The sequence below is a fragment of the Perca fluviatilis genome, chromosome 4, assembly GCF_010015445.1.
Source record: "Perca fluviatilis chromosome 4, GENO_Pfluv_1.0, whole genome shotgun sequence".
NCBI lineage: Eukaryota > Metazoa > Chordata > Actinopteri > Perciformes > Percidae > Perca > Perca fluviatilis.
The window spans coordinates 14,416,396-14,443,805 of NC_053115.1; the positions used below are offsets into that span (position 1 = coordinate 14,416,396).

The following is a 27,410-nucleotide window of genomic DNA, read 5'->3' on the forward strand; positions in this document are numbered from 1 at the left end:
CTGGTTTTAGCTTGTCAGGCGGCGCTGACGGTCTTGCTCTATATCCATGCTCTAACCATCTCAATCAACGTTATTATATTATTGATGCATTAATGCGTAAGTAGCTAGCATTTATATTGCTGTAGTTCAGATGGAGCTCATTTAAACTATTTAAAGCGTTGGGTAGTTTAATCTATTTAAATGCATTATATTTTTACATGATCATCGTATGTTTTGAATGTAAAATCTTAACTTGTAAAGTAAGTAACGTTATAGTATCTTTTTCAGTATTATAATGATATGTATGTGTATTAATTTGTTTGTGCTTCTGTCAAAGCATTTTGTAAACTATTGTTTTTAGATAAAAATAAAGTTCATTATTATTGTTATTGTTATTGTTGTTGTTATTGTTATTATTATAATATTAAAACGTCGAATAAATGTATTAGATTAAAAAGTACAATATTTCCTTCTGAATTGTCGAGTAGAAGTATATAGTCCTATAAAATGAAAATACCAAAGTTAAGTATCTCAACTGTGTAAGTTACTTAAAGTGAAAGTCCTAAAGATTTCAGTCCATGAAGAACTTGTATTTGAATAAAAGAAAAATTTTATTTTATTTCTTTGGACGTGTACTATGCGTGTACTATGGAATATGGAACATGCCTCCAAATCACGTTTCTGTACCTTCCCTCGCGATATTCTGGCAACTGTGGTGTAACCTGGGTGTAACACATCACATATCAGCTAACTAAGCTAAAGCTAGGCTAACTAGCTGCTACAGAGTGACATGTAGTCAACTTTACACTCAGTCTCAATAAAGGAGCTTCCTGAGTGATTGGGACATGGAGTTAAGAAATATCAAGGACCAGGTAGTAAATAAAACTTAACGTTAGATAACTAAGATTAACTTTACTTCTCACAAACACTGCAAACAGCTGGCTATTCATGTTAGCGACATATCGAGCAAAAGTTTGCTACAAGGCTAGTTGATGTTACAATTTCTTTGCCTTGCAACATTAGATTTAGTTTAGTTTGATGTTTCAATTGTGTAATGCACCTAGACCCTATCATAAGAGTAAATGGGCTTCCTGGTACATGAAGTCCAAATCCTGGTAAACAAACGTTTCAGTATTTAACTGGATGCATATTTCTCTTTTGTATAACGTTACCTACGTTTGCTTAACATTATCTGTGTAAGACTAATCTTGGCGAGTCATTCCTCAATTTTCTAAATATTCGCTAAAAGTGCTAGGAGTTTTGCATGATTCACCCAAGGAAAGTGTTAATGTTCTTCAGTCAAATGCTTAGTTTTACGTGATGTCTTTATCTTTACTGAAACAGACCGCATCATTTCAATTGAAACATTTTCTCAGGACAATTCAAACATTGATATATATATATATATATATATATATATATATATTCTGGACTTGCAAAGTGAAGAGATTGTTACTCACTCTTTACTCAGACATGTAACAGTTTTATTGGTATCTCAGCAGTCTTGAATGTATTTTTGGTCCCATTGGGTTTCAGCAAGTCTGCTGATGAAAGCTGTTAGTTTAAACCATTGCCTTAATATTAACAGTCTATGGTTGAAACTAAGCGTAATCACCGCTTTTATGGTTTGTGTTGCTTTCTGCAACAAAAAGAATCTAGAAAAACATAATGAACTGCACCTAATTTTTATCTAATTTTAACATTTGTTTTTGGGAAGGCTCCTGCACGTTATGCTATTCAGTGTTTGTTTATGCACTTATATGGTTGCTGTCCATTTTATTATAAATGGTGGAATCTCAATTTTCAATGATGTGAGGTATAAATAGCCATATGCACACTGACTGTGGGCCTGACATCTCACAGTCCCATGGTGCGAGGTGCCTTATAATAGGCTAAGTGCAGACTGTGTTACTGATTGACAGTGTGCAGGAATGTTCTCTTCTCTAACATTTTCTTTTGTTGTGTGTCATCTCTCTTTCAGTCTCCATTGGTCCAGGCTATATTCAGCCGGAACGCAGAAGAAGTGACATTTTTGTTGAACCATAATGAAGATGTCAATTCACTGGTAATATTATCCCTCGTTAACTCTGCACTCATGTTGTTTTTTTGTTGTGGTGTCAAATTTGCAATCATAATTTGGGTCAAGGGTTAAGATGAAGCTTCTACAAATGGTTCAGCTATGTATCTCTGCTGTACTCGCTGTAGCTTTCTTGGTTGCCGCACAGCGTTTCTTTACTTGAAAAGTCAAACTTGTGTATGTGTTTGGTTACTTTCAGTTTTGTAAGCACGTTTTCTGGACACATTTGATGCAAAATGTCTATTTGATAAAAAGTTTCATATGGACATGGAGGGCAAGAGTCAACTGTGCAAACATTTAGTCAGAATATAACATATAATACACAGATTATCTGATTTTAAAAAGAAGGAAAATGTGTTTCTCTTTTCTCTCAGGACCAAGTACAAAGCACACCCCTTCATGCTGCTGCTTATTTGGGTGATGTCCACACTATGGACCTACTTATTACTTCAGGTAGAAAAAAACATTTATCTCACTTTGAAATATGTCATAGTAAAAAAAGGGCTGATCATCAACTACATACAAATCAGCCTTTCTAGTAAGTCAGTCAATTACAGAGGAACTGAAATTAACCCACAACACTCAAAATGTTTGCTTTTGCGTTCTATTTCAGGTGCAAATGTCAACGCTAAGGACCAGTGTTTGCTGACTCCTTTACATCGAGCAGCTGCCTCTCGAAATGAAGTATGTTCCTATTTTTGGAAATACAGAGGGAGAAGGACTTTTCTAAGGACTTGAATACCATATTGTAATGTTTGAATTATGTGTGTTTTCCCCAGAAAGCTGTGGGGTTACTACTAAAGCACAGAGCGGAGGTCAACACACAGGACAAGTACTTGCATACACCTTTACACATGGCAGCTGCGAAGTGGGCCATAGGCTGCGCTCAAGCTCTGATACCACATGTGTGCGGCCTGGATGTTGCCGACAGGTCAGGAAGGACACCACTGCATCATGCAGCGCACAGCGGCCATGAAGAGGTACACTGTAAAGTTGATGGTATTAACCAAAGTCTTCCTCCTGATCTTTTTCCATGTCTAATGTAATAGATTTGACAGTTATAATTTCAATAAATAACAATGTTGGAAAGTACATTTGCTTTAGAAAATTGAATGACTGGAGGACATTTATTTGGTTTCTGGCAGTTGTTGCAGCATTTCATATAGATTGATATAGTAACCTAGTTTCACCTGATATTTGCTCCTATAACCAGAGCCCTATTAGAGTAATTTTTCAAGTATGTTTCCTAGACTGTTGTCAAGACAAAATGACGCAATCCCCTGGACTATAGTTATAGACACACTGGTTGACCCATTTATTACGTTTCTGCAGTTGGTGAACTTGCTCCTGAGCAAAGGTGCCAATGTGAGTGCCAAAGATAAGAAGGAAAGGCAGGCAATCCACTGGGCTGCATACATTGGTAAGTGGTGTCATTCTCCTAAGAGACACAAATATATTGTCACTTTTTTACCCAGAATGAAAGCTTTCTCTTGTTTATCTCTTTCTATTTTTGGAGAATAGACTCTTTAACAAGCAACAGGTTATTTCACTGAGGAACAAGAGTTAAATGTCAACCTGTGTTTACAGGGAATGTATATGGCTAACATGCTGTCAAATCTAATTTAGACCTCTGTCTTACTGGATGGCTGTGGCATCATTGCACATTGGCTATTTGATTGGTATAGCTATGAATTTGATTATATAGTTGAAAGTTTAAACGAGAAGAGACACATACAGAAAACAACATTTTTAACAAACAGCTGTTGATTTATTATAACAATATAGGACTGGCTTGGCTTATCAACACAACCTCAGTCTATTTAAGTTAGAGGGGTTTTTGACAGAAAAAAAGTGTGTCTTAACAAGATTAAAAAAAATCTGGTGGATATTGTTTCAAACAGGAGAGACTGGTGGAATGTGATGTGCGTGCATGGCAGAGACTTGTAGTAAATGTAAAGCTCTTCTTTCAGGCCATGTGGAGGTTGTGAAGCTGCTGGTGTCTCACGGTGCTGATGTGATGTGCAAGGACAAATGTGGTTACACTCCGCTCCACGCTGCAGCTGCCAGTGGACAGTTAGACGTGGTCAAATATCTATTGAGACTGGTGGTGGAGGTAACGTAGCTCACTCCCATCACTATAAGTAAACTCAAATCGTAAAAATGATTACAGCTGTCATGTATTTTATGTACTGTATGTTCTGTGCCTCTTAATTTACCTAATTAGTTTCCTGACATCTTAATTCTTTAAAGTCAGAATTTAGATGTCATAAAACATTACACTCCCAAAACACACCATGCTGTAATTATCCGTGGTTTGATATAAGATTAGGCACCAATAACATGGTATCCTGCAGAGCTCCAGGCTTGGTTTCATGTTGATCCTGCTCTATGTCTCTAATCATGTTGCTGCCTCATCATCAGTAATCTGCTTTTTGCTGATGATACCATCTGGTCTGAAAATGCATTACTACATTCACAACTAAAGCTAATATTAGTTTTAAAAATCACCATTTAAACAAGCCAAATCTTTCAAACCTGATTTCTTTTTTTCCTTTTCTTTAAAAGATTCCTCCAGGCATCATCAGCAAAGTCACTTGACTCTTGACACTGATAATAATCTTCAGTGTTTCTTCGGCTGCCAAGAGACTCTCATGCTTACAAATCCCCAGCCATGTTTAATTTTGTACACAATTGTTTTCCTCCTCAGACTGATGAACCTAACGTTTTTGGGAACACAGCGCTCCACATGGCCTGTCACACGGGGCAGGACGCTGTGGCCACTGAACTGGTGAACTGTGGTGCCAACATCAATCAGCCCAACCACAACGGCAGCACGCCGCTGCATCTGTCTGCCGCCTCCTCCAGCGGGGTGCTGTGTCTCGAGCTGCTAATCAACAATGGTGCTGATGTCAACGTGCAGGTAAAGAGCCTGTTTTTAGAGCAATTGTGGATTTGAAAAGAACAAAAAGAAGAAATAATGATGTATAACTGGATCGTAGTCATTGTTCACAGGATTAAATGTACAATGTGCAGATGATTTATGTCATTCTTTTAACTGAACATGTTTCCTTTTCCTCTGTTTAACAGAATAAAGAAGGAAAGAGCCCTCTGCATATGGCTTCTATGCACGGGCGGTTCACGGGCTCCCAGATTCTGATCCAAAATGGTAGCATATTTACACTATCCCCAGCATTGTCTCTTAACACGATTGATTCTGAAAAACAAAAATGTACCCTCACGATATACTCATAAAATGACTTCAAATATCAGCGCATGTCCTCACTCAGCTGACACACATCATATTCACATCATGTTTCCTTCTCCATCTGTATACAGGCGGGGAGATTGACTGTGCTGATATGTTTGGAAACACGCCTCTTCATGTTGCTGCCAGATATGGTCAGGAGTTGCTGGTCAGCACTCTTCTGACAAACGGTGCTGATAAGACCAGGTACAGTATATCTGTCCAAACCTGAGATTGTTTTATGTGTGTGTTATTTTCTTCTTGCAGTTAAGCTGCAAGAGAAAAGCATTAAGCATTATTACACATACACACAGACTTGTGTGTATTCTGCTTCCAGACTAGGAAGTGAAAGTAGTAAAATTGTGGGGTGGCAGTAGCGCAGTTGGGTTGGTAGCGCAGTTGGGTTGGGAACCGGAGGGTTGCTGGTTCAAGTCCCCGTACGGACAGAAATACGGAGGTGGACTAGTAGCTGGAGAGGTGCCAGTTCACCTCTTGGGCACTGCCAAGGTGCCCTTGAGCAAGGCACCGAACCCCCCCCAACCCGCTCAGGGCGCCTGCTCAGCAGTTGCTGCCCACTCACTCTGACATCTCTCCATTAGTGCATGTAAAAGGACCTGAGCGTGTGTGTATTTCAGGCCTGTGTTTAGTGTTGTTAATACACAAATAACAACAGAGTTGGGGATCAATAAAGAGTATAAAAAGTACAACAACAAAAAATATATATCAACAGAAAAAATATCAAGCTATATCAATACTTCAACATCCAAACCAACAAACTCCAATTTCATACAAGAAATTGTTTCCCCCTAAGCACATACTAAAGTAACTTATCTTTGTTATGATCTCTAAAGACAGGGGATTCATGGGATGCTTCCACTGCATTTGGCGGTGCTCTACGGATTTCCAGACTGTTGTCGAAAGTTACTGTCCAATGGTGAGAATCTGTCAATTTATCCTATCCCTTTTAACATGTTAATTACTGACAGTGACACAACCCAAAATGTTTCCACTTTACAAAGTGTTATTGTTGGTTGTGTATCATTCAGGCCATTTTTACATCATGCCGTCTCAAGTGCCGTCAACTGGGGATGATATAAACTTCTTAGACGACCACGGAAGGACTTGCCTGCATGCAGCTGCTTCTGGAGGGTGAGCACACACACACACACACACACACACACACACACACACACACACACACACACTGTTATATGTATTACTTTATCTTTACTTTACATACACTGCATTTACATACAGCTGAATAGTTTGACTTATTGTTAAAAATCTGCATTCTACAACATCTTTAACATAGTTAAAGATATTGGAATGTTTTTGAAATGTAATGCCTATCATCTAGACAGTTTGACGAATGATTTCCCATGTCTAAATAGTGACAATAATTTAGGAACGTCTTCTGCTTATTTTTTGGGCAGATTTTGGTCACCATAAAATCCATTGTATAGCTTAAATCTGGTCTTGCTGTTTTAGTGTTATGTTTTCTAAACTTATGGATGATTTCAGAATATTAATATACAATACATAGTAATAAACAATACATGCAATGTAATACTGTATGAAAATGCAGCTTTAAATTACACAATCAATTCTTTCTTACATTTTGGAAGTATTATACATTTTATTTGCTAATAGCTTCTGCTTCAAGTGTGGTGTCATTACTTGAAACACTACTGACAACTTTCTTTCTTTTGTGACAGAAATGTTGACTGTCTGAACTTGCTGTTAAATAGTGCTGCTGCTGAACTGGATGTAAAAGATCATTTGGGAAGGTAAGCAGCAATGAATAGCTGGAGCTAAGAGTTTAACTCTGGTGTAACCTGATATCACAGCTGTCTCCTATCGCACCTCCCAGATCTCCTTTGCACTATGCTGCAGCTAACGGTAACAGCCAATGCACCATCTCCCTGGTGAGAGCCGGCGCGGAGGTCAATGAGCTGGATCTGACGGGTTGCAGCCCTCTGCACTACGCTGCTGCTTCACACACCTTTTGTGGGTGAGATAGCATTTACTGCCATTTCAACGTTTTGCTCATTTTACTCAGAGCTGCAAGGACAACATCCTGTGGACACTTTTTCATTAAAAATCCCGAGTTCATTCAAGCCAGTTTTAAAAGTGTCCACCTTTCTTTCCACAGAGAGGAAACGAACTCTGAGCCTGACCACAGTGAGGGAAAGGAACAAGAAGCCTCTCTGTAAGTCTCATATGTCAGTCATATTAAACACATGTTAATTCACATTCGTATCTTTACACAATAGATCTGCTCTTCTGTGCAGAATCCACAATAATCAGTCAGTAAATAACATCTAGATGTAGTGTTGAAATATGTGTATGAAATAGGTGTAACCGAGCAAAGCGAACCTTTTCCGTTCTTTTAAAAAGTAGTTAAGAACAAAATCAGAGGTCAGAAAAAAGTCACAATAAAATCTGTGCAGCTATGACACCAAATTGTTCCAAGAAAAGGTTAAAATATGACTTTTGTTATGTAAGATTATGTAAACATTTGTAAGAATTTGGACACTTTACAGAAAAAGTGTTTTATTTTTGATGTAATAAAAATGCATAAAAAATGGATTTTGCTTTGGTGTACTTGATATTTAAAAACAAATAGCAACACACACAATAGCAATACACATAAAAGCCATGTTTCATTTAACGGAACCCTTAATGCATTTCCCAAAGACCTCGAGAAGTGAATGTTTGTAAAACACTACATAATAATGGGTCTCTTTGATTACTTGCTGTAAGAAGAATAAAACCCAGACAAGATTATAATGTTGTGCTCTGTGTGTTCAGGTGTTTAGACTTCTTGCTTGACAGTGGGGCGAACCCAACTCTGAAGAACAGTAACGGTTACAGTGCCGTCCACTATGCAGCAGCTTACGGCAACAAACAGCATCTGGAACTGGTCAGTGGTATCTTAGGTTTTGATTTTCTTTTTTCTTCTTGTTAATCAGTTGCAGTTTAGACCCAGTTGAAGTGTTTTTTTTCTTTTTTCTTCTCTCAATCTTGCAGCTCCTGGAGATTTCGTTCAACTGTCTAGAAGAGGTTGAAAGTAATATTCCAGTCAGTCCTTTGCACTTAGCTGTGAGTGGCACATGATTACAGTGAATACACAGGAAAATATGTGACTTTTTAACTTGAAGACCACATATTTACAAGCCTTTGACTCTACTGCTATTATGCATTCTGCTGTTACAGGCGTATTATGGTCACCGTGAGGCACTGCGGTTGCTTTGTGAGACATTGGTGAGTCTGGATGTGCGGGACATTGAAGGCAGAACTGCCCTCCACCTGGCTGCTCGGAGAGGTTTTGCCCCATGTGTGGAGGTGCTGCTGAAGCATCAAGCCTCTTACACACTGAAGGAGCACAAGCGCAAGTGGACGGCTCTCCATGCTGCAGGTGTGTGTGTGTGTGTGTGTGTGTGTGTGTGTGTGTGTGTGTGTTGTGGTTGTGGTTGTGGGTGTGTGTGTGTGGTTGTGTGTGTGGTTGGGTGTGGGTGGGTGTAGTTGGGTGTGGGTGGTGTGTGATCCTGGGATGTTTAAGGAAAGACTTATAAGATAAGATTTCTACCAGTCTACAGTATAAATTTGGTGTTGATATGGACATTGTTATGAGAATAAACCATATTATTAATATATATATATTTATGGTTAACACGTTTTTTTTGTTTTAATTTTAAAATATATAGAACTTTATAATCTATGTAATTAAAATGTGAAACTGATATTTGTTTTACTTGAAATTTCCCTTCTACTGTTTTTCCCCTGTGCAGCTGCTGAGGGCCAAATGGACTGTCTGCTTTTATTGGTCAACGGGGAACAAAGTGCTGACATCATCGACAGTCCAGATACACAGGGACAGTGAGTCACGTAATGTTTTATACTCTGATTTTTTATTATTATTATTATTATTATGGTTAACGGTTTACTAGGTAAAGACCTGACATGTACAGCTTTAACATACATTACTGTTGTTTAAAATAACTAGCGCAGGCCCGTTTGGAACGGGCTGATTGCTTGGCCTGTGGTATTGCTGCTTGTAGAATTCATCAAAACCAAATTGTAGTCTACCCCAAAATTACTTACAGAAGGACCCCAAACCACTTCATATGCAACTCCCCTTACTGATTTACCTGACAGAGAACGCTGCAGATTCAGAATGTAATCACAAAATATCACAATGAAAATGTGGAGTAATCAGACATTAGCGTCATGGACTCATGGCAGTGCGTTACCCACCCGGCCCGTTATGAGAGCTAATCAGCACCTATCTGGGTTAATCAACCACCAGAACCAGACTGTGTAGAGAGAGAGAGAGAGAGAGAGAGATGTGTCGTATGAGCGAGTCATGGAGTTGATTTAGAGAGAGAGAGAGTGAGAGAGATGAGAGAGTGATGCAGGGAGGGAAAGAGAGAGGAGAGAGAGAGAGAGAGAGAGAGAAAAAAAGCGGTGAAAGATCAGTGAGTCATGACTCAAACAGATTTAGTGCTCAGACAGTCAGTGTGCATGTAGTGTGAGAGGGGGAGTGGCCTCTGAAAAGCCGCTCCAATATTCACGCAAGTTTAGGGAAACCTTTCTGCAGCTCGTGCACGGGGGAAGGGTGAGGGGAGAACGCTCTTAGGCCCGGGACACATTAACCCGATTATCGGCCATGGGACAGTCTGGCGAGGTCAGTGACTCAAATCTGTTCAGTGTGTCCTGTGCCGTCGTCCGTCTGGGGGGCTGTCGGCGTTCATTTTGGCCGACCTGACATGTTCGGTCGGCGGCAGGGAAATCGGGACTCACCCGGAAATGACGAGCGCAATGAGGTGACTACAGTCTCTCAAAATCTGATGAAAATCTTTTAAACTGACCTTTGTTGAACTGAAATGAATACAGATTCAGACACTGCACGGCCTATTTCTCGCTTAAAATGTTTTCAGAAACACGTTTCAGTGAACTATTTTAGTACGATATGAGATCGTATTCTGAACGGCCGCCATGACAGTCTGGCTCTCAATATCCGGAGAAAACAAACCCATGTGACGCGTTCGTCCAATCAGCTGCCGGTTTTCATTTCTTGGGCAACATTACAGATTAGCGCCGCCTGCTGTTATAGAGATGTATTACGTCTCGTCTCCTCTCGTCTTTTTGGTCGGTTCTGTGGCAGTTTTTTGGACCTTGGGGACGCGACTGATCATATCGACGGGGTTTTCTGTCAACGGTCGCCCGTCGGCTATATGTGTCCCGGCCTTTATATGCGTGTGCGTGCATGAGCAGTGATTGAGAGGCAGATAGACCCCCCCCCTGTGGCCCTGATTGGAGAAAATCAACAGGGAGCGGTGGAATTTTGCCAATCGCACTACAGGCTGTAAGTGGTGCCAGAGGAGCTGGATTTTTTTATATTACATAATTCATGTAGTTCTACTGGAACAGTTTCAGCAAATATGACAGAAAGTTAGTTTTATAAGACTTACCTACTGCATCTTTAACAAACAACATACTTCTTCTGAAAGCTGCAGACCTATAATGCAGGTTACTTTACCACCAAATATCCACCCGATTTTTACTATTCTGACACAATCAGAGAATTATCCTCACAGCAGTCAATTCTTCTTCTATTGTTTTCTTTTTGTCATATGCAGGACGGCTCTCATGCTGGCAGCTTTGGGACGGCACACCGATTGCGTCCACATCCTGTTGGAGAAAGGAGCAAAGGCTGATGCTGCAGACAAAAAGGGCTTTACTGCATTACACAGAGCTGTAAGTGTACTTGCCGTGCTTGTGTGTGTGTGTGTACTGTTCATGTCCTCTCACTTTATTAATGGCACTTAATAATGCAAATGAGGGCGATGTCCCTTTACAGAGTCCTTGGCGTTCCAGATGTGTTGTTTTATCTCTCACATAATAACGTTTATCGTCCCACTGCAGGCCATGTTGGGCAGTGAGGACTGTGTATCTGCTCTGTTGGAACATGGGGCCTCTGCTCTGTGTAGAGACTCTCAGGGAAGGACCCCGCTGCACCTTGTAGCGTCCCGCGGCCACACGGAGCTACTTCGAACTTTGCTAAAAGCTGCTACGAAAGCTGACCCTCTGGACTCCATATTGGACTACAGAGGCTACACTCCCGCCCACTGGGCTGCCCACCACGGTGAGACGTCAGGGAAATGTTGGCAAACTCAACCCGATTCCTGCCCTGTGTTTTATTTTATTTCTTTATGAATGCTTATAGTCTGTGTAATGTCATCAATTATGTATGGGCCGTGTGTTCAACTGACATGCATGGATAAAAAAGTGGTGGAAATTCTGGTTTTTAATCGGGGCCCCGGCACAAAACTGCTGGCGAGGTTCAGGCTCAGGTCGGGCTTGGACGGAAACTGGGTTCATGCAGGGTCGGGCCTGATTTTCTGGGCCCGATATTTTGCTCTTACATGGACAAGAATACAGATAAACATGGCAAAAGCATGTATGAATGAACATTTTTCTCTTATCAGTAGTTTTTATCCACACTATTATTTTAGCCTTTGAATCATTTCTCTCAGTTAAAACACTTGGTGTTGGTGAGATACTGTATTACCATTTATTTACAAAGATTTAAATAATCATTTGTCCATTTGTGTCTGTAGGGCGTGAAGGATGTTTACACATTTTACTTGAAAACAATCTTTTTAGCAACCAGGAGGGAAATCTCTTCACCGCATTGCACTGTGCTCTGTGAGTACTGCAGTAAAAGTTAACGCTCATCATGCATATGTGTATTACATATTAATAAAACTAAATTGAACGTGGTTCTTCAAAGTGTAACAACTCTGTTCTCTCTACGCAGAGTTAATGGACATGATGTTGCTGCTGGACTTCTAGTGAAGACTGTTGGCCCTCAAATTGTTAACGTTAGCGATGCCAAAGGAAGGTGGGTTCTGCTCTGAGCTCTGCTTATCATAACAACTCAACATAACAAATCTGTTTCATGCAGCACTGCCGGTATGGATCAGTCTACAGATATTGCAAATGTAGAAGTTTTAGGTTTACAAGCAGTGGTTGTACGTATGCAATTAAATCCCTCTTATCACAGCTTAAAATTATTATTGCCTTTCATTTGGTCCACAAAATTGTCTGTTTTTATGCAAATATTAGTCAGAAAAGGTTATATTGTATGATATGTAAAATAGTCATTACAAACATTTTATTCAAACCTCAAATGTATTGATAATTCTGATGTAGAATTTTGCTAAACTTGCAGTATTTTCTTATCTTGAAAGGTTCAGCAAAGACCCAACTTAGCTTGCAGAAAGATAGCAAATTGAACCGTATGTTCATGTGTATGTGTGTGTGTGTGTGTGTGTGCAGGACCCCGCTGCATGCTGCTGCTTATTCAGGAAATGTTGCTGGGCTCCAGCTGGTCCTGGCCCAGGGAGCTGAAGTCAATGCTGTGGATCATTGTGGATGCTCTGCTGTGATGGTTGCTGCTGCCTGCGGGCAGACTATGGCTGTTGGTATGGGATTTAAATTACCCTCATCTACATCTGAGAAACCTTAAAACGCATCAGGACCATTTTCAGCTCAAGAGGAGGACAACACTAAATTATGTTTTTCTGCAAGAGATATTCAAAGTCCCTCTTTCATCCATCTTTCCTCTCTAATAATTTATTTTCAAGCACTAGAAACAGGAATTCTTATGTCTCCTTTTAGCAGTTTTTTTAGCCCTCACAGTCCTCACTGATGGTTACCTTTAATACACCATATACACATCTGTTTCCCTGCTGCACTGATTGGAAGTTGCTAGAAAATATAAAGGTCTGTGTTTGTTGTGAAAGGTGTCTTTATTTTTTGCATTTCAGAATTCTTGCTGCACAAAGCGAAGCCAGACCTGACCCTGGTGGATGTCAATAATAACACTGCCCTTCACTTAGCCTGCATTAAGGTCACATACACAAACACATACAAATGCATGTACTGTATGCATGCAGTGGCACAATCAAACATTTTGCACGTGTGTAGCCACAGTAATGTAACAAGTGTCAGGTAAGATAATAACCTGCTAAGATATAGTAAATTGGGTTAAGAATGTAATCAAACGTGTTTTCAAAATTAACATTATTTTTCATTTCATACTATCTTATTTACCCTGCAATGGCTCATAACACTAGGGATGTTATGGACAAGACATGATGTGGTGTTATAACATTGTTTGGTTTGAAATTTACTAAATTAAGTGAAAGATTTGATTACATTTTCAGCCACAACTTATGACATTGACTAGTTATTACATTTTCAGGCAGTTTGTTCGAAGTGAGGATGTGATAGCAATATTGTACAATGTGTTTTAATCTGCAGGGTCATGAGATGTGTGCCCTGTTGATCCTTGGAGAGATCAGCGACTCCTCCCTCATAAATGCAACAAACAGCGCTCTCCAAATGTGAGTCGTCCTAAAGAGCTGGCTGCTATACGTGCATGCTGTTAATTAGGAATACAAACTCATCAAAACTTGATCAATCTGAGAAATGTAGGAAGTAATTAGCTTGGAATTTATGAATAAGGAAATCAACCAGTATGGATTCTGAAGTTTAGTATTAAGCCACATGATGCAGTGTGCATGTAAATATCATATTTCAGTGAGACCTACTGTACAGTACAGGCCAAAAGTTTGGACACACCTTCTCATTCAATGTGTTTCCTTTTTATTTTCATGACTATTTACATTGTAAATTCTCACTGAAGGCATCAAAACTATGAATTAACACATATGGAATTATGTACTTAACAAAAAAGTGTGAAATAACTGAAAACATGTCTTATATTTTAGATTCTTCTAAGTAGCCACCATTTGCTTTTTTATTAATAAGGGACAATATTCCACTAATTAACCCTGACAAAGCACACCTGTGAAGGTAAAACCATTTCAGGTGACTACCTCATGAAGCTCATTGAGAGAACACCAAGGGTTTGCAGAGTTATCAAAAAAAGCAAAGGGTGGCTACTTTGAAGAATCTAAAATATAAGACATGTTTTCAGTTATTTCACACTTTTTTGTTAAGTACAGAATACCATATGTGTTCATTCATAGTTTTGATGCCTTCAGTGAGAATCTACAATGTAAATAGTCATGAAAATAAAGAAACACATTGAATGAGAAGGTGTGTCCAAACTTCTGGCCTGTACTGTATGTGTTAAGAGATTACACAGGTCAATGGTGCAGGGCATGAAAATACCAGTGTTTTCTATTCGAACTGTTAAGTACAAGGAAAGATTCCAAAGAGAAGAGTTTTCTTGATGCATGAAAATCATTTTATTGCCTATTACTTTACAATTCTAATAAGCGCGGGGAAAGGGGAATGGGAGCAAAGGCAGTATGGAGTCTCTTTGTGCGCTCCCGCACGGCGCGTCCCTGGTTCCTTTATCCTGGGGAACCCCAATAGACCACGGCCACTTCGACAGGGTATGTCCATATATGGAAACATGCGTCACACTTGATCGAACTCCTTACTGCAGGGGGGACGTCTCCATTTGTAGAGCTAAATAAGCTGCAACAACAATCATTAAAGACATGCAATATAGCCACAACAAACTGTAACATGGAAAAAGGACAGAACGCGTGCAACGGAAATTTAGAAAATTAAGTCATAACATTGCGAGAAAAAAGTCATAATATCATGACAAAATCTAATCCAAATCATAAACAGGTGGAGGGAACTTTTGAGGGTTTTTAAGGTCATTGTCAGCTGCAGGCTGTTCATCTAAGATGCCTCTGTTTTTCTGCTATTTCTTTTTCAAATGTATTATAAAAAAAGGAAATGCATTGTAATGATGCTGGTAAATAATTTTTTACTATGATTGATTATCAATAGTAGGTTTTGTATATTAACAAGGCACCCTGATATCAACGTGAAGAACGTTGTCCATGTGTACAGTATTGACTCGCCTGCCATCGGCCCCAGTAACATTGCATGTAAAAACATTGAATATGGTTGCTTTAAGGAGGTTTCTTTCTGTCTCATGCAGGCCCCTTCACATTGCAGCAAGGAAAGGCCTGGCGACTGTAGTGCAGGTGTTATTGAGCAGAGGAGCAGCAGTCATGGCTGTAGATGAGGAAGGTAAGCAGGAATAATTATATTTCTGTGATACAATACCAAAGCATTCTGTGTTTCCTGACAACAACAAAAAATGTCACTGGAGGATAATTCTTTGCCTGTTGGTAGGCCACACGCCGGCTCTGGCCTGTGCCCCAAACAAGAACGTGGCAGACTGTCTGGCCCTGATCCTCTCCACCATGAAGCCTTTCTCACCGAGAGAGGCCGGCGCCGGTACAGCCTCTCACTTCAACCCCATCCTGAAGAACTGCGGCATTGCTGCCACCTGTGGGTCCAGCAGTAACTTGTGCCACGCCTAAGTCAAGGTGCCACACAGGTGTTTGATGGAGTGAAATGTCATCACAGTGTTGCCACGATACTGGAATTTTTGACTTTGATACAATACTTGAGATTCAATACCATTTTCGAAACCACAGGGAAAAATTGACACAACATTGAAGGCATAAAATCTTAGATTTTTATTAAACCGTCATGTGCTTTTGCTAAATTTGTAGTGTTGGCACCTTTTCGTTAGCACTGCTCTGTAGCATGGCTTACATATTGGCTTGCATATGGGCTTGCTTGTATCCTTTGCCTCAAACGCAAAGTATTTCGAAACAGCACTCCTTCTGTTTTCTATGTCAACTAAAACCAGTTGCAGAAGCTCTGCACTTGCCATCTTTAATGAGCCAACACAATAACAAAACCTGCAAGTTATTCTATTCAACCGGAGCGAATGAGGCGTGTGCGTGTGCGTGTGTGTGTGTGTGTGTGAGAACTTGCTGTTGGAGAGAAGAGAGAGTATCGGTAGTGTGGAAAATGAGTGTTGAAACCGTTTCAAATATTCTGAATCAATTATGTATCAAAAAATCCATCTATCCCGGTCTAGTCCAAAGTCTCCATGCATAACCACGTGCACACATAAGTTTCCAGAAACATGTATGGTCATGACATTTATACTTGTGTCATATGCAGCTGAATGCACACTATGCTCATGCACCAGTAGCATCGATTGCTTCTCTAAAGTCTAGTCTTACACATTAGTAATATTAGCAGACCTCTTAGATGATCTTCTCTGTCACACAAGTGGAGTTCAGCACAAGTAGAGTTATTTTAATGAAGTACTAACCATTAGAAATGAGAAGAAGTTTTAACATGCGCACGCTACACAAGGCTCTTCACTTGAACCCCATCAGCTGTCAGTATTGGCTTATTTTCTCGTTAACTACCAAAGCCTGAAATCTCCATGTTTGTCTTCAGCTGATACAAGTGCAAGAAGACTCGGATGAATATGTGTTTGTTTTGTGTCTGCAAGCGCTGTTTTGCATATTAGACATTGCTTCTTAATATACTTGTTTAAAAATATCTAACAGGTGCTTTAAACCTTTTATGCAATTAATAAGACTCTATTTTTCTATCCTGTCCAGAGTGTAGCAGACTGTACACTGATATAAATAACCTTATTATTCTAATATTATCATGATTTACATAAATTACATTTCAGTTTAGTAAGGTCACAAGCATGTGTATAGTAGTAATATAGTTTACCAAGTCTAGTGTATATATAGTTCTTAAAATGAAGTTAACCTTATACTTGTATTATCTTGAATATCCCAAATTATTGAGAATTAACCTCAGGTCACTACGTACTGTACTGTGGGTGCAATAAAAAGCACATTTTGAGCTTGATGTTGTGTTACAAATGTATGACAGAAGTTACAGATTTCAGTTAAATAAGCCAGAGAATAAAACAAACAAATGAAAGGTCAAAGAAAGAAATAAATGTGCGTTAATATGAACCGTTTTAAAGCACAGGGAAAAAATAATCTGTCTCTGAGCGTTAAGCGTAAAAGTATTTTGCAAATTTGTAATAAACTATGTCAGCAATTTAAGATGCATTTAATTTTTGATTGATAGGTTGATTCTTTTTTTTTTTTTTTTTAACATAAATGAATAAGTGCACATTGCAAGTTCCAAGAGCCGAAGGTGACGTTTTTAAATTGTTGTTTTCCAGCAGCGTCAAACCCAAAGATATTTAATTGAAACTGTCAGACAAAGAAAAGCAGAAAATCCCTCACGTTTAAGAAGCTGGCACCAGAAAATGTCTGGCATTTTTGCTTGACGAATTAGTAAAATGTTAATTATCAAATGGTCAATTCATTTTCAGTTGATCAACCCATCAATTTATTGTTTCAGCATCACATTTGACCTTTGTTGTTGCTACAATGTTGTACGTGCGCTTTGAAATGTAATGTAGGAAACTGCTCACATCAAATGCCACTAACGGTCTCTGTTAAATACTAGAAACTGAAATCATTGTGTGTCTCATAAATATTTCACATAATTACGATCAAGAGAAGAAAAACTGGCAACGCCCACAGAATTAATTAATTTTCTTTTTTACTTGTTAAATAAATAAGCACAATGGCACAAAGACTGCCTCTATCTCTTTTAAAGATAACACTTGGGGCAGTGGTGGCCTAAAGGTTAGAGAAGCGAGCTTTCCCCACCCAGATTTATTTGTCTCAATCCCTTGGACCAGCAGAAGAAATCTGGATGGGGAAAGTGACCCTCCCTCATTACCACCACTGAGGTGCCCTTGAGCAAGGCCCTTAACCACAACTGCTGCAGTGGAGCTGCTCAGTGGCCAGTACCAGATCAGACTGGTTGTACTGGACAGCTTCCAGGTGTGAATGTGTAACTGAGTAAATGTGATCTCAGTTAAACTACCCCATTTTTCGTTTTATAAATGGAGGTTTGCATTACATGTTTATCTTTTTATAATTTTAAAGCTGTTTACATACTTTGTTTTCCCTTGTTTTCCCCTTTTGCTGATTGATTTCATTTTAATAATACCTGTTGTGTTAAAATGGCTTTAAACTATTTGCACTCTGACATGACAGTTTACATTTAACAGTATGGTGTCCTTCTTAGGTTTATGCAAATATATAAAATTTGAAGGTGCATTTTACAACTTATAAAGTTACAATAAACATTAGAAACCAGTTCAGTTCGAGCATGTCCTTCCTTGTTTCATTTGGATGAAATTACTGGGAGGAAATGGTTTGACATTTCTAAACACAAGTTGCAGTGAAATGTTTTGAATAAATGCTCTGTTACAGCTTTTCATGTTAACAAACTGTTCTCTGTACATTTTACCGAGATTTCAGGGTGTAACTCCCAACTTGAATACTCTGTGTGATCTAGTTGTGGATGTTATTCATATGAGACAAAACAAATAAATCACTACTATGAGAAGGGTTTTTGCAGTATTTTTCTTCATTTGAGTTCCTTGATAGTTTGTATACACTGTTGATATAAATTAGCACTACACTCCCTGCCAAATGGCATCTGCAAATTAGTGAATCGCCTTCAAAATGCTTGAAATATATGCATTAAGTAGTGGCTTTAACAAAAGTGCATGTCTTATTATGAGGGCATAGATAATAAAGGACTGGTGTTGATACATACTGAAGACTTGTGGTGTAAGTGGACAAGGTAAAAAATGCTTGGTCAATGAGAACAGGGCTGTTGAGGAATGCTGACATACTGGACACTGTAAGTCGGAGTCAACTCCAGAAGATGGCAGTAATGCAACATGCAAGCTGCCGTTACAACAGTTTGGTTCCTGGTCCTCATCATAGACCGTATATAAGAAGGGTCCTCGTCCTCACCGGTCCTCACCTCCTGGCTGCGAGTAGTTTTTCCCAGGATGGTGAAGGCATGTCCCGCCTTACTCTGCTTCTGATTGGCTTACACTGACATTCTTACCCTAACCAATCCCACTACTCTTGCCTAAAACTAACCAACGACGGCAACGAGTACTAGCCAATCAGAGGGAGAGTAGGGCGAGCGATGTTTTCGCCTTGCCTTCGCCAGTCCTCCCGGCTACCGTCGCCGGTCCGGGCTGCACCAATATAATACATCCATGGGCTGCACCCGCTGCACCAGTGAATGACAGCAGTTCGTCCACTAACGTTACCGTCAGCTAGCTATCTCCCCGGCTAGTCACAAAGATGGCGAACGTGGTGCTGGAGTTTAAGGCTTCTGCCGGTGACTCCGAGCCACAGAGTCGCCCTGTCCTGATCATCGGACAGCAGACCAACCTGCACAAAGTCGCCTGGAGCCAAATCAAAGGAAAACTGCAGCCGGTCGTTAGCAAAGAGGTAGTATTGTGAATAAAAATAATAGTTTGGTGACAGCTAACGTTAATGTTAGCGCTATGCTAATCCAAGTAAGCTTTCGCTAAATTAATATAACGTTAACGACTCTTGATTAGCGTTAGCTAGCTAGCTCGTTAGCTCTAGGAATATAATGTAAACTAACCAGCTAGCTAGCTAGCTAGCTAGCTAGCTAACGGTAAAAGTAACTTAGAGAGGTTAATAAACAAGTTATATTTTACGTTAGCTCTAAAAATGAAGGATACGTTATATGTTGTCAAATATAACAACTATATTTCCTATAGTGTTGATTGCCTAACCATAGCTAAGTAATAGTAGCTAGTGCAAGATGTTGGCTTTTAATTAGTACTTAACGTTAACCAACACCATAATTAAATGCTCATGGAACAATGTAACCTTTTACAATTGAAGACTGTTGAGGTTTGGTTTTTCCATTTCCTGGCTTTGAGAGAGTTTCCCAGGATAATGGCAGGATTTTTTGGTCATGAGAGTAATGTAAAGTCTTAAACTAGGTGGCAACCTGTTCATGGTGGCACTGACAGGTCCAGTGGTCAGACTCGGACAAAAAATACTCTCATGGTATCTAAAGCTGTAAGCAGCAGTGTGTTGTAGACCGTCGAGCAAAGTCCTCAGAGATGGTGAGTCTGTGAGGTCAAGGAAAGGTTTCCCATCATTCCCGGAGCCTCTGACATTGATTAACCAACCTTATTGTTCTGCTTGTTTCTTTCTGGATGGTAAAAGTTCTTTACCATACTTAAGCTGATAATTGTGACACTGTCTGGATATTTGTTTGACACTTGGAAGCTTCTAATTTTTTTAATTTATTTTTTTAACTCCTTGGCACATTTTCCACTCCCTTTATTGGCAGACTTCCATCTGTTTTTGGCCTGTCCAGATGTTGGGAAAATTAAGCATTCATCAAGAGTGAGAGCGATAAATCTAAAGAGCTCTCAAACATCATACACACGCTTAGACACACTGGTGACATTAGTCTTACAAGGTTTATAGCAAACGGTCAACTTTCTTGCCCTAAATAGTAATATCTGGAGAAATAGTCCTGGATGCCAGTGGAATGAATAGGCTACTTCTCAACCTTCAAATATGCAAATAGATACTATGATTTGATTATGTTAATTATCAATGAATGTGCCAATTATTTTTAGATCATTTGTTTAGTCTACAAAATTGGTTAAAAAAAAATGCCCGACACAATTTTCCAATTCCAGGGTGACAACTTCAACTTGCTTGTATTGTCTGACCAACAGTCCAAAGCCCAAAGATATTCAGTTTACTGTCTCATAAGACAAAGAAAACGCAGCAAATCTACACATTTGAGAAGTTGTAACGGGGTAATGTTAGCCAGTTTTGCTTGATAAATTATCAATTACCAAACTAGTTGCAGGTTCATTTTCTGTCAATTGGATCAATTAGTCTGCTAATTGTTTCTGCCATACTGTCTCCATAGTGAATCTGAAATGTTACTTTTGTCTCATGTTTTCTCAGATCTGGCAGGCGGCTCTCGGTGCTTTGAACCCAAACCCTACGGACAGCTGCCCTCTGTACCTCAACCATGCTGCGGTGGCTGCCATTCCTTCACGGGTCAGCAGGCACAACAGCCAGTCTTCTGCCCACTTCGTGTCCCGTCTGGTCCGTTCCTGTCTGCCTGGAGGGAACAACCGCTGCATTGTGGTCAGCATCTTAAGAATTGTATTTGTTCTTGACTGTAACATAGTAGTTCATGGATGTGGAGTGAATTTCCTTTCCTTTTCTCACTTCCTTCAGGAGGTCACATCTGCGGTTTCAACCGGGATACCATCCTTCTACGACTCCCTCTGAAAGTCCTATGGCACTTAAATCTCTGTGACCAAGTGGCTTATAGAAGTGTTTCTTTCTTCTCCAGATGGTGTGTGAGCGTTCAGATGTGTTTGCGTCCTCCTGTGCCATCGCCAGGGCCTTCCCCATCTTCTCTCGCCGCTCCACTTCCTCACGCAGGGCTGAGAAGAAACATGTCACTGTGGAGTTTGTGATCGTCGGGCAAGAGAGCAGTCATCTGGATGCCGCAGAACTTGAGGTACTGCATTGTTATTTATTTGCTCTTAATGTTCCTGTTGTTTTTTTGTATTTTCTTCAAGATAATTTTTTATGGGCATTTCTGCCTTTTAATGAAAGGACAACTCAGACTTGAAAGGGAAGAGCGAGGGGGAAGACATGCAGGAACCAGTCATAGGTCGGACTCAAACCCTGGACCTTCTGCATCGAGCAATAAACCTCTACATATCTGCTCTACCAACTGAGCTAACCGGCCACAAATGTTCCTTTTTTGAACACATTTTTTTTCAGGGCCTTTTTAAGGCAGTACTTAGAAATGGCATGTTTTTGTAATGCTGTGGTTCATGTTAACTACAGTCTGCCATAGCTGAAGGCTTTTCTTCTGTTCAGTGTCTCTCTAACGCTGCTCACGGAGTGAGGATGGCAGCTCGGATTGTGGACACACCATGCAATGAGATGAATACAGATCACTTCTTAGATGTAAGTGAGTCTACTACAGGAACATGGTTCTAATTATTTTGCTGCAGCCCTTCGTCACAGACAGTAATTTCCATTTCAGGAGATCAAGGCTGTGGGAACTGAACTTGGAATAACTCCGGTTATCATTCGCGGAGAGGAGCTGAAACAAAGAGGATTTGGAGGTACTGTGTCTGGAGATGTCTCTTTAGGTCTGTCATTAGCTTACATTATGACCATTCTCCGTCCGAATAACTTAGTTACGGTAATTACCTTTTTGCTGAATGATTTTGCTGTTGAAAATGCCAACAGTCACTTAAAACAAAAGAGGAGGGTGCATTAAAGCCAATTTAGCTTTGTTGATCAAAATGTGGATTTTCCAGTGAGGAGTTTTAGTTGTGCAACTATTAACATAAAGACTCCATATTTCGTAGCTAGATCCACATATTTACTACCACATGTTATTCTGGAAATCATTCTTCACCAATTATTACAAAGTGTAACTTGTGAAGTGCACTCACAGAGCAGATTTCCTCTCTCTCTGCCTTCTTAAATTAAAAAATAAAAATAAAACGTTGAATTTCACTCAATTGTTCCTACTGGCTTCCATTACAGTCAAGATGGTGGAGAAGATAACAATAACGGGGATCTTGTATCGTGCCTAACTTAAGGGATCATAACATATCAGGTGGAACTAATTTGCAGATGCTCCGGTTCAAAACTTTTTTTCATGCCTGGCGGAGATAATGCTCATAAAAATCTTTCCCATCCTAACGCATTGTAATTTCATTTCACTTTGCCTCGACATGTTTGTTGAAGACAGTATTCATCCCTAATATTGAACTCTTTGAAAAAAATAACCGTTCAAATTTGGAGAAACCACAGGCCTTTTCATAGAGCGATAAACTTGTATATCTGTCCTCATTCAAGAGATGACAAATCCTCAGATTGATCATTGGTACTTAACAATTATTTATCTTTCTTTCTACCCTGTCAGGCATTTATGGAGTTGGCAGGGCGGCAGAGCATCCTCCTGCATTAGCAGTCCTGAGCCACACACCAGAGGGTGCAACCCAAACCATTGCGTGGGTGGGAAAGGGCATTGTGTATGACACTGGTGGACTCAGCATCAAGGGAAAAGTATGCCTATTTTTCCTATGGAGAAGTGATAGTAACTATTGTGCAAAAAAAACTAAAAGTTACCCATCTGATTTTGTCTGCAAATATGTGAAAATTGCTTATGAATGGTGCTTTAACTTAGATATGGAATTCAGAAGAAATCTAAATTTGTAACAGTTGTTTATCAAGTAGTAAAGCACAAGCATACTTACTACTTGCATGGTGCATTTAGTCACTAAATCACAGTGTATTATTTTCATGGTGTATTATTGTTATTAAACTGTGAACTTTATTTATCTGTAATGTAGTCTGCTGCAATCAAACAGACAATAGTGCAAAGCACTGTGTGCTCCCAAATTAGTTGTTTATTCGATGTTCATTGTGATTCTGTGGACTGAATTAATTTTACAGCTTAAACTGCTGGACAGTATCCATGTTTACCAGCAAAACCACAACATGGCTAACACTTTTGACAAGTGTGTGTGTGTGTGGCCCATTCACTGAAACTCCTTTCAGAATGTCGCCTCGAACGTGCACGGTGTGACACCCCTGATCTGTTAAGATATAAACTAAATAGCAATCCGATAACATGTCATTTCTGTTGCACGCACCAGTTTATGTAGTGTCCTATGTAAATAGAAAGGTAGAGGTCACTTATTTAGCAGGGACACGTTTTTAAAAACCAGCTTAAAGTTTTCTGACTGAATATATGAACTGCTGGGTCATTGTCCTGGTCAATGTGTATTAGCGGTACATCATTAGAGTGACATCAAATATATATATATATATATATATATTTTTTTTTTTCCTAGACTACAATGCCAGGCATGAAGAGAGACTGTGGTGGAGCTGCTGCCATTTTAGGAGCTTTCAGAGCTACTATTAAACAGGTGAGCTTTTGGATTATCCCTCAGCAGCTGTCACATCTGTTCTAGTCTCCTTTTTGTTTCTCTGCAGCAGTAGTTTTAATCAAACTCTCTCCTCTGTTTGCCACAGGGCTTTAAGGACAACCTCCATGCAGTGTTCTGCCTTGCAGAGAATGCAGTTGGACCCACGGCCACACGACCTGATGATATCCACACTCTCTACTCTGGAAAGTGAGACTTTTTTTTTTTATAATAATAATAATAATATGTCAAATTACTTGATTGGATTGGTCTGTGGCGTCACGGTGTGATCGCACACAAGATGGGACTGATATTATTTTACAAGCTAAATTAACAGGAATGAATGGAGGCTTTGGTATTAAAAAACGCATCTGTCATTTGTGTGTTTTGTCCTCAAGGACAGTGGAGATCAATAACACTGATGCAGAGGGCAGGCTGGTGCTGGCTGATGGAGTGGTGTACGCCAGCAAAGACCTGTCAGCGGATATTATTCTGGACATGGCCACACTGACTGGGGCACAGGTGGGTGACCGCTGCTTACAGAGTGGTGTTAAACTTTCCACAGCAAGTATGAACTGGAACCTTTTTTAACCTCTATCACACGAATCAATTAATATAGACTTAAAACCAGGATTTTATTATTTTATTTTAAGCCAGCTCCTGACGAGACCAAAACCAACAGTGTATTCAGCCTTCTAACAGGTATCGTCTTTGTATCTTAAAACCTTTTTCTTTTCTGTTTCTGTTGTCCAGGGGATCTCCACAGGGAAGTTCCATGCAGCCGTGATGACCAACAGTGAGCAATGGGAGGGTGCATGTGTGCGCGCCGGCCGCAGCAGCGGAGATCTCGCTCACCCTCTGGTCTACTGCCCCGAGCTGCACTTCAACGAGTTCACCTCTGCCATGGCTGACATGAAAAACTCTGTGGCAGTAAGTGACAAACTACAAGTTTGTCAAAATGCCTTAACAAAATGATGTGACAAAGGGCACAGGAATCTGGCTGATTGACAGTTTAAAGGACAACAAATGTAATTGTGTACTTGCAAATATACAAAAAAAAAAAGGCTTTACTGACACTTGTGCTGCGTTCCAAATCGCAAACTTTTTCGTTTTACTTTTAGTATGTGCCCTTACAAAGTGCGTACTGTTAAATGGTACTTGGTTGGTCCAATTTTAAAGCCGAGAACAACCAATGCGTTTTTCTTCGTTCCCATCAGAGCCATGTTGGACCCTGGAAAGTTCTTCGGAAAAACATGGTTCAGTGTAGATACATATGGTAGATAGAGTAGCTCTCTTTGGCTATATACAGGTGGTAGATGAGGTTGTGTGAATTGCTAAAGTTTAGATTTTGATTTACAGTAAATCTGCATATGAATGGTTGGAATGGGCACTATATTTTGTTTTGGTGACAACAGTATTGCCTGTGAGCCAGCACTTGAAAACCAGTAACATACAGTAGTGTAGATATATTACCAAGTATATTGAAGTATACATATTTGTTTGATGACTGAAGTTATAATTTTATTTTGGGGAGTTGCTGATGTTTGTCATTCTTTTCTTGTTTTGACAGGACCGGGAGAACGCCCAGAGCTCCTGTGCCGGCCTCTTCATTGGTTCCCACTTGGGCTTTGATTGGCCTGGTGTCTGGGTCCATATTGATATCGCCTCTCCTGTCCATTCTGTGAGTAATTGGGGCTTCGGTGTGCTGACTCATATTGTGCAATCAGTTAATGCTCTGGGTTTTTTTTTGGGGGTTTGTTGTTTTTTTAATCTTTGAGCAAATCAGGTGATGATCATAACTTAGTGAAGTGAAAGTTTTATTGGGTCCATGCATGTTTTCTGCTGCCTGCAACTGGCTTGACAAGACATTCCTTAACCTGAATTGTGCAGAGGAGCAGAGCAGGAGTGCATCATTACAAATTACATGTTGCAGTGCAACTTTGGAATCAGGAATTCTACTTGTTTAGACCATGTCTCGCTAGAGCTGCTGGTATTCAGTGCAGTTTTTAATCTTGGCTTTAGTTGACAAAGACATGTGTGCACATAGCCCTCTACAGGATCACATAAACCAAACCAATGACTGGTCTAATATTTTTTTCACCACAAAGTAATGTAAACACAATGGTACTACAAAGTTATTTATATCTCTGCATATGAATTATTGCCATAGGCAATATTGGCTGTGGAAAATGTTCCTGTGCTGAGTTAATACAACTTAAGGACTGTATTAACTATGACAAGAGACTCCGTAACCTGAAAGAAGCGTCAGCAGAATGTGTAATGTATTTGGCAACAACTCTGCTATGAAGCCTAACATGTCCTCAGGTCCACATTCTTTTCAGTTCTTTCTTAAAAGAATAGTCAGGTGTCAACATGAACACTGAACAGGGTTTTCTTGTGTAAGCATTTCTCCTTTTTTATATTGGACATTAAAAGATCCATTTCTAATGCACTTTCAATGTCAGTGATGTGGGACACAGTACCTGCTTTGTGGGGGGAAAAAAGTTTTACCTGAAAGTCAAGTAACCTGATTATCAGTCTTGATGTTTGTTATGGTGTCCATGTTGTAAAGAAACTGGTTGAGCCAAACAATCTATAGAAACACCAACTTCATCTGCAGAGAAGCTTTATTTCTGCTGCTACTTTCCTAGTCCATTATGGAACTCGTCACTGCTTTTGAAGGAAGCAGCAGCAGCAGCTGATCTTACTGGTCGTGTCTGGTACTCTATTACGCCTGCTCATTATGTATTCTTTTAATTCAAACTCCTTTTTACGACTTTCCTGCAGGTGTGTCAGGGTTGTGCCAGCTTTTCATATAAAAAAATATTATTTAAAATCTGTTGCTCTGTCCCTGTCTTGTGGTTCAGCTCATAAAAAAGCAGGGCTCATAATCACTTATAATGTAGTGAAGCCTGCAGTATATATTTGTTCTTCTCACCAGTGCATTTTTTTTTTGTCTCAAATGATTTAAGATCTTGACTGTAGTAACATTCATGGAGAATTGGGGAAGGTCTCATGTTTCAGTCACATTTTACGGGTAGTGGGGGAAAAAGGATAACTGCAGGGTAAGTTTACTGTAATGACGCTGGAATCTGACCCTTGTTTTTTGTCTCATATTTTGTCTGCAGGGGGAGCGGGCCACAGGATTTGGCGTTGCTTTGCTATTGGCCCTGTTTGGTCAGGCATCAGAAGACTCCATGCTGAACCAAGTGTCTCCTCTGGGTGCCGCCACCAACATGTCTGAAGACCACATGGAGCGAGACTGCAAGAGACGAAGACTGGTGTAGAACACACACAGCGGTTTACTCCCCAACCCTGACTGCTCCGCTGCCACCACTCAACCAAACCGTTGA

At 39.9% G+C, this 27,410-nt stretch overlaps 2 protein-coding genes across 3 annotated transcripts; both read left to right on the plus strand.

Moving 5' to 3' along the window:
• Positions 1-40: 40 nt before the first annotated feature.
• On the plus strand, positions 41-18,627 carry ankrd52b (ankyrin repeat domain 52b). 2 transcript variants are annotated; one of them, XM_039798651.1, is made up of 28 exons: positions 41-96; positions 1,961-2,044; positions 2,431-2,509; positions 2,670-2,740; positions 2,836-3,036; positions 3,389-3,476; positions 4,027-4,169; positions 4,764-4,976; positions 5,144-5,222; positions 5,393-5,507; positions 6,152-6,234; positions 6,347-6,449; positions 7,016-7,087; positions 7,171-7,311; positions 7,453-7,509; positions 8,112-8,223; positions 8,331-8,402; positions 8,517-8,718; positions 9,092-9,179; positions 10,943-11,060; positions 11,229-11,448; positions 11,924-12,011; positions 12,124-12,207; positions 12,645-12,790; positions 13,136-13,218; positions 13,632-13,714; positions 15,298-15,389; positions 15,495-18,627. In XM_039798651.1, the coding sequence occupies exons 3-28, from the start codon at positions 2,488-2,490 to the stop codon at positions 15,683-15,685; spliced, it is 2,967 nt and encodes a 988-aa protein (XP_039654585.1). In that variant the 5' UTR covers positions 41-96; positions 1,961-2,044; positions 2,431-2,487; the 3' UTR covers positions 15,686-18,627. The 2 variants fall into 2 exon arrangements, with proteins under 2 accessions (XP_039654585.1, XP_039654584.1); XM_039798650.1 differs by lacking the exon at positions 41-96 and adding an exon at positions 694-851.
• Positions 18,628-19,245: 618 nt separating this feature from the next.
• npepl1 (aminopeptidase like 1) lies at positions 19,246-27,410 on the plus strand. Its single transcript, XM_039798670.1, has 12 exons — positions 19,246-19,531; positions 21,050-21,235; positions 21,447-21,617; positions 21,986-22,075; positions 22,155-22,236; positions 23,049-23,191; positions 23,983-24,060; positions 24,167-24,267; positions 24,456-24,579; positions 24,811-24,987; positions 25,628-25,738; positions 27,186-27,410. The coding sequence occupies exons 1-12, from the start codon at positions 19,382-19,384 to the stop codon at positions 27,342-27,344; spliced, it is 1,572 nt and encodes a 523-aa protein (XP_039654604.1). The 5' UTR covers positions 19,246-19,381; the 3' UTR covers positions 27,345-27,410.

Coding starts and splice junctions, on each gene's coding strand:
- ankrd52b (XM_039798650.1), top strand. CDS start 825: ATGGAGTTAAGAAATATCAAGGACCAG. Junction 7,088..7,170: donor GTAAAAGATCATTTGGGAAG/GTAAGCAGCAAT, acceptor CGCACCTCCCAG/ATCTCCTTTGCACTATGCTG. Junction 11,061..11,228: donor TTACTGCATTACACAGAGCT/GTAAGTGTACTT, acceptor GTCCCACTGCAG/GCCATGTTGGGCAGTGAGGA.
- npepl1 (XM_039798670.1), top strand. CDS start 19,382: ATGGCGAACGTGGTGCTGGAGTTTAAGGCTTCTGCCGGTGACTCCGAG. Junction 24,061..24,166: donor TCAGAGCTACTATTAAACAG/GTGAGCTTTTGG, acceptor TGTTTGCCACAG/GGCTTTAAGGACAACCTCCA. Junction 25,739..27,185: donor TCGCCTCTCCTGTCCATTCT/GTGAGTAATTGG, acceptor TTTTGTCTGCAG/GGGGAGCGGGCCACAGGATT.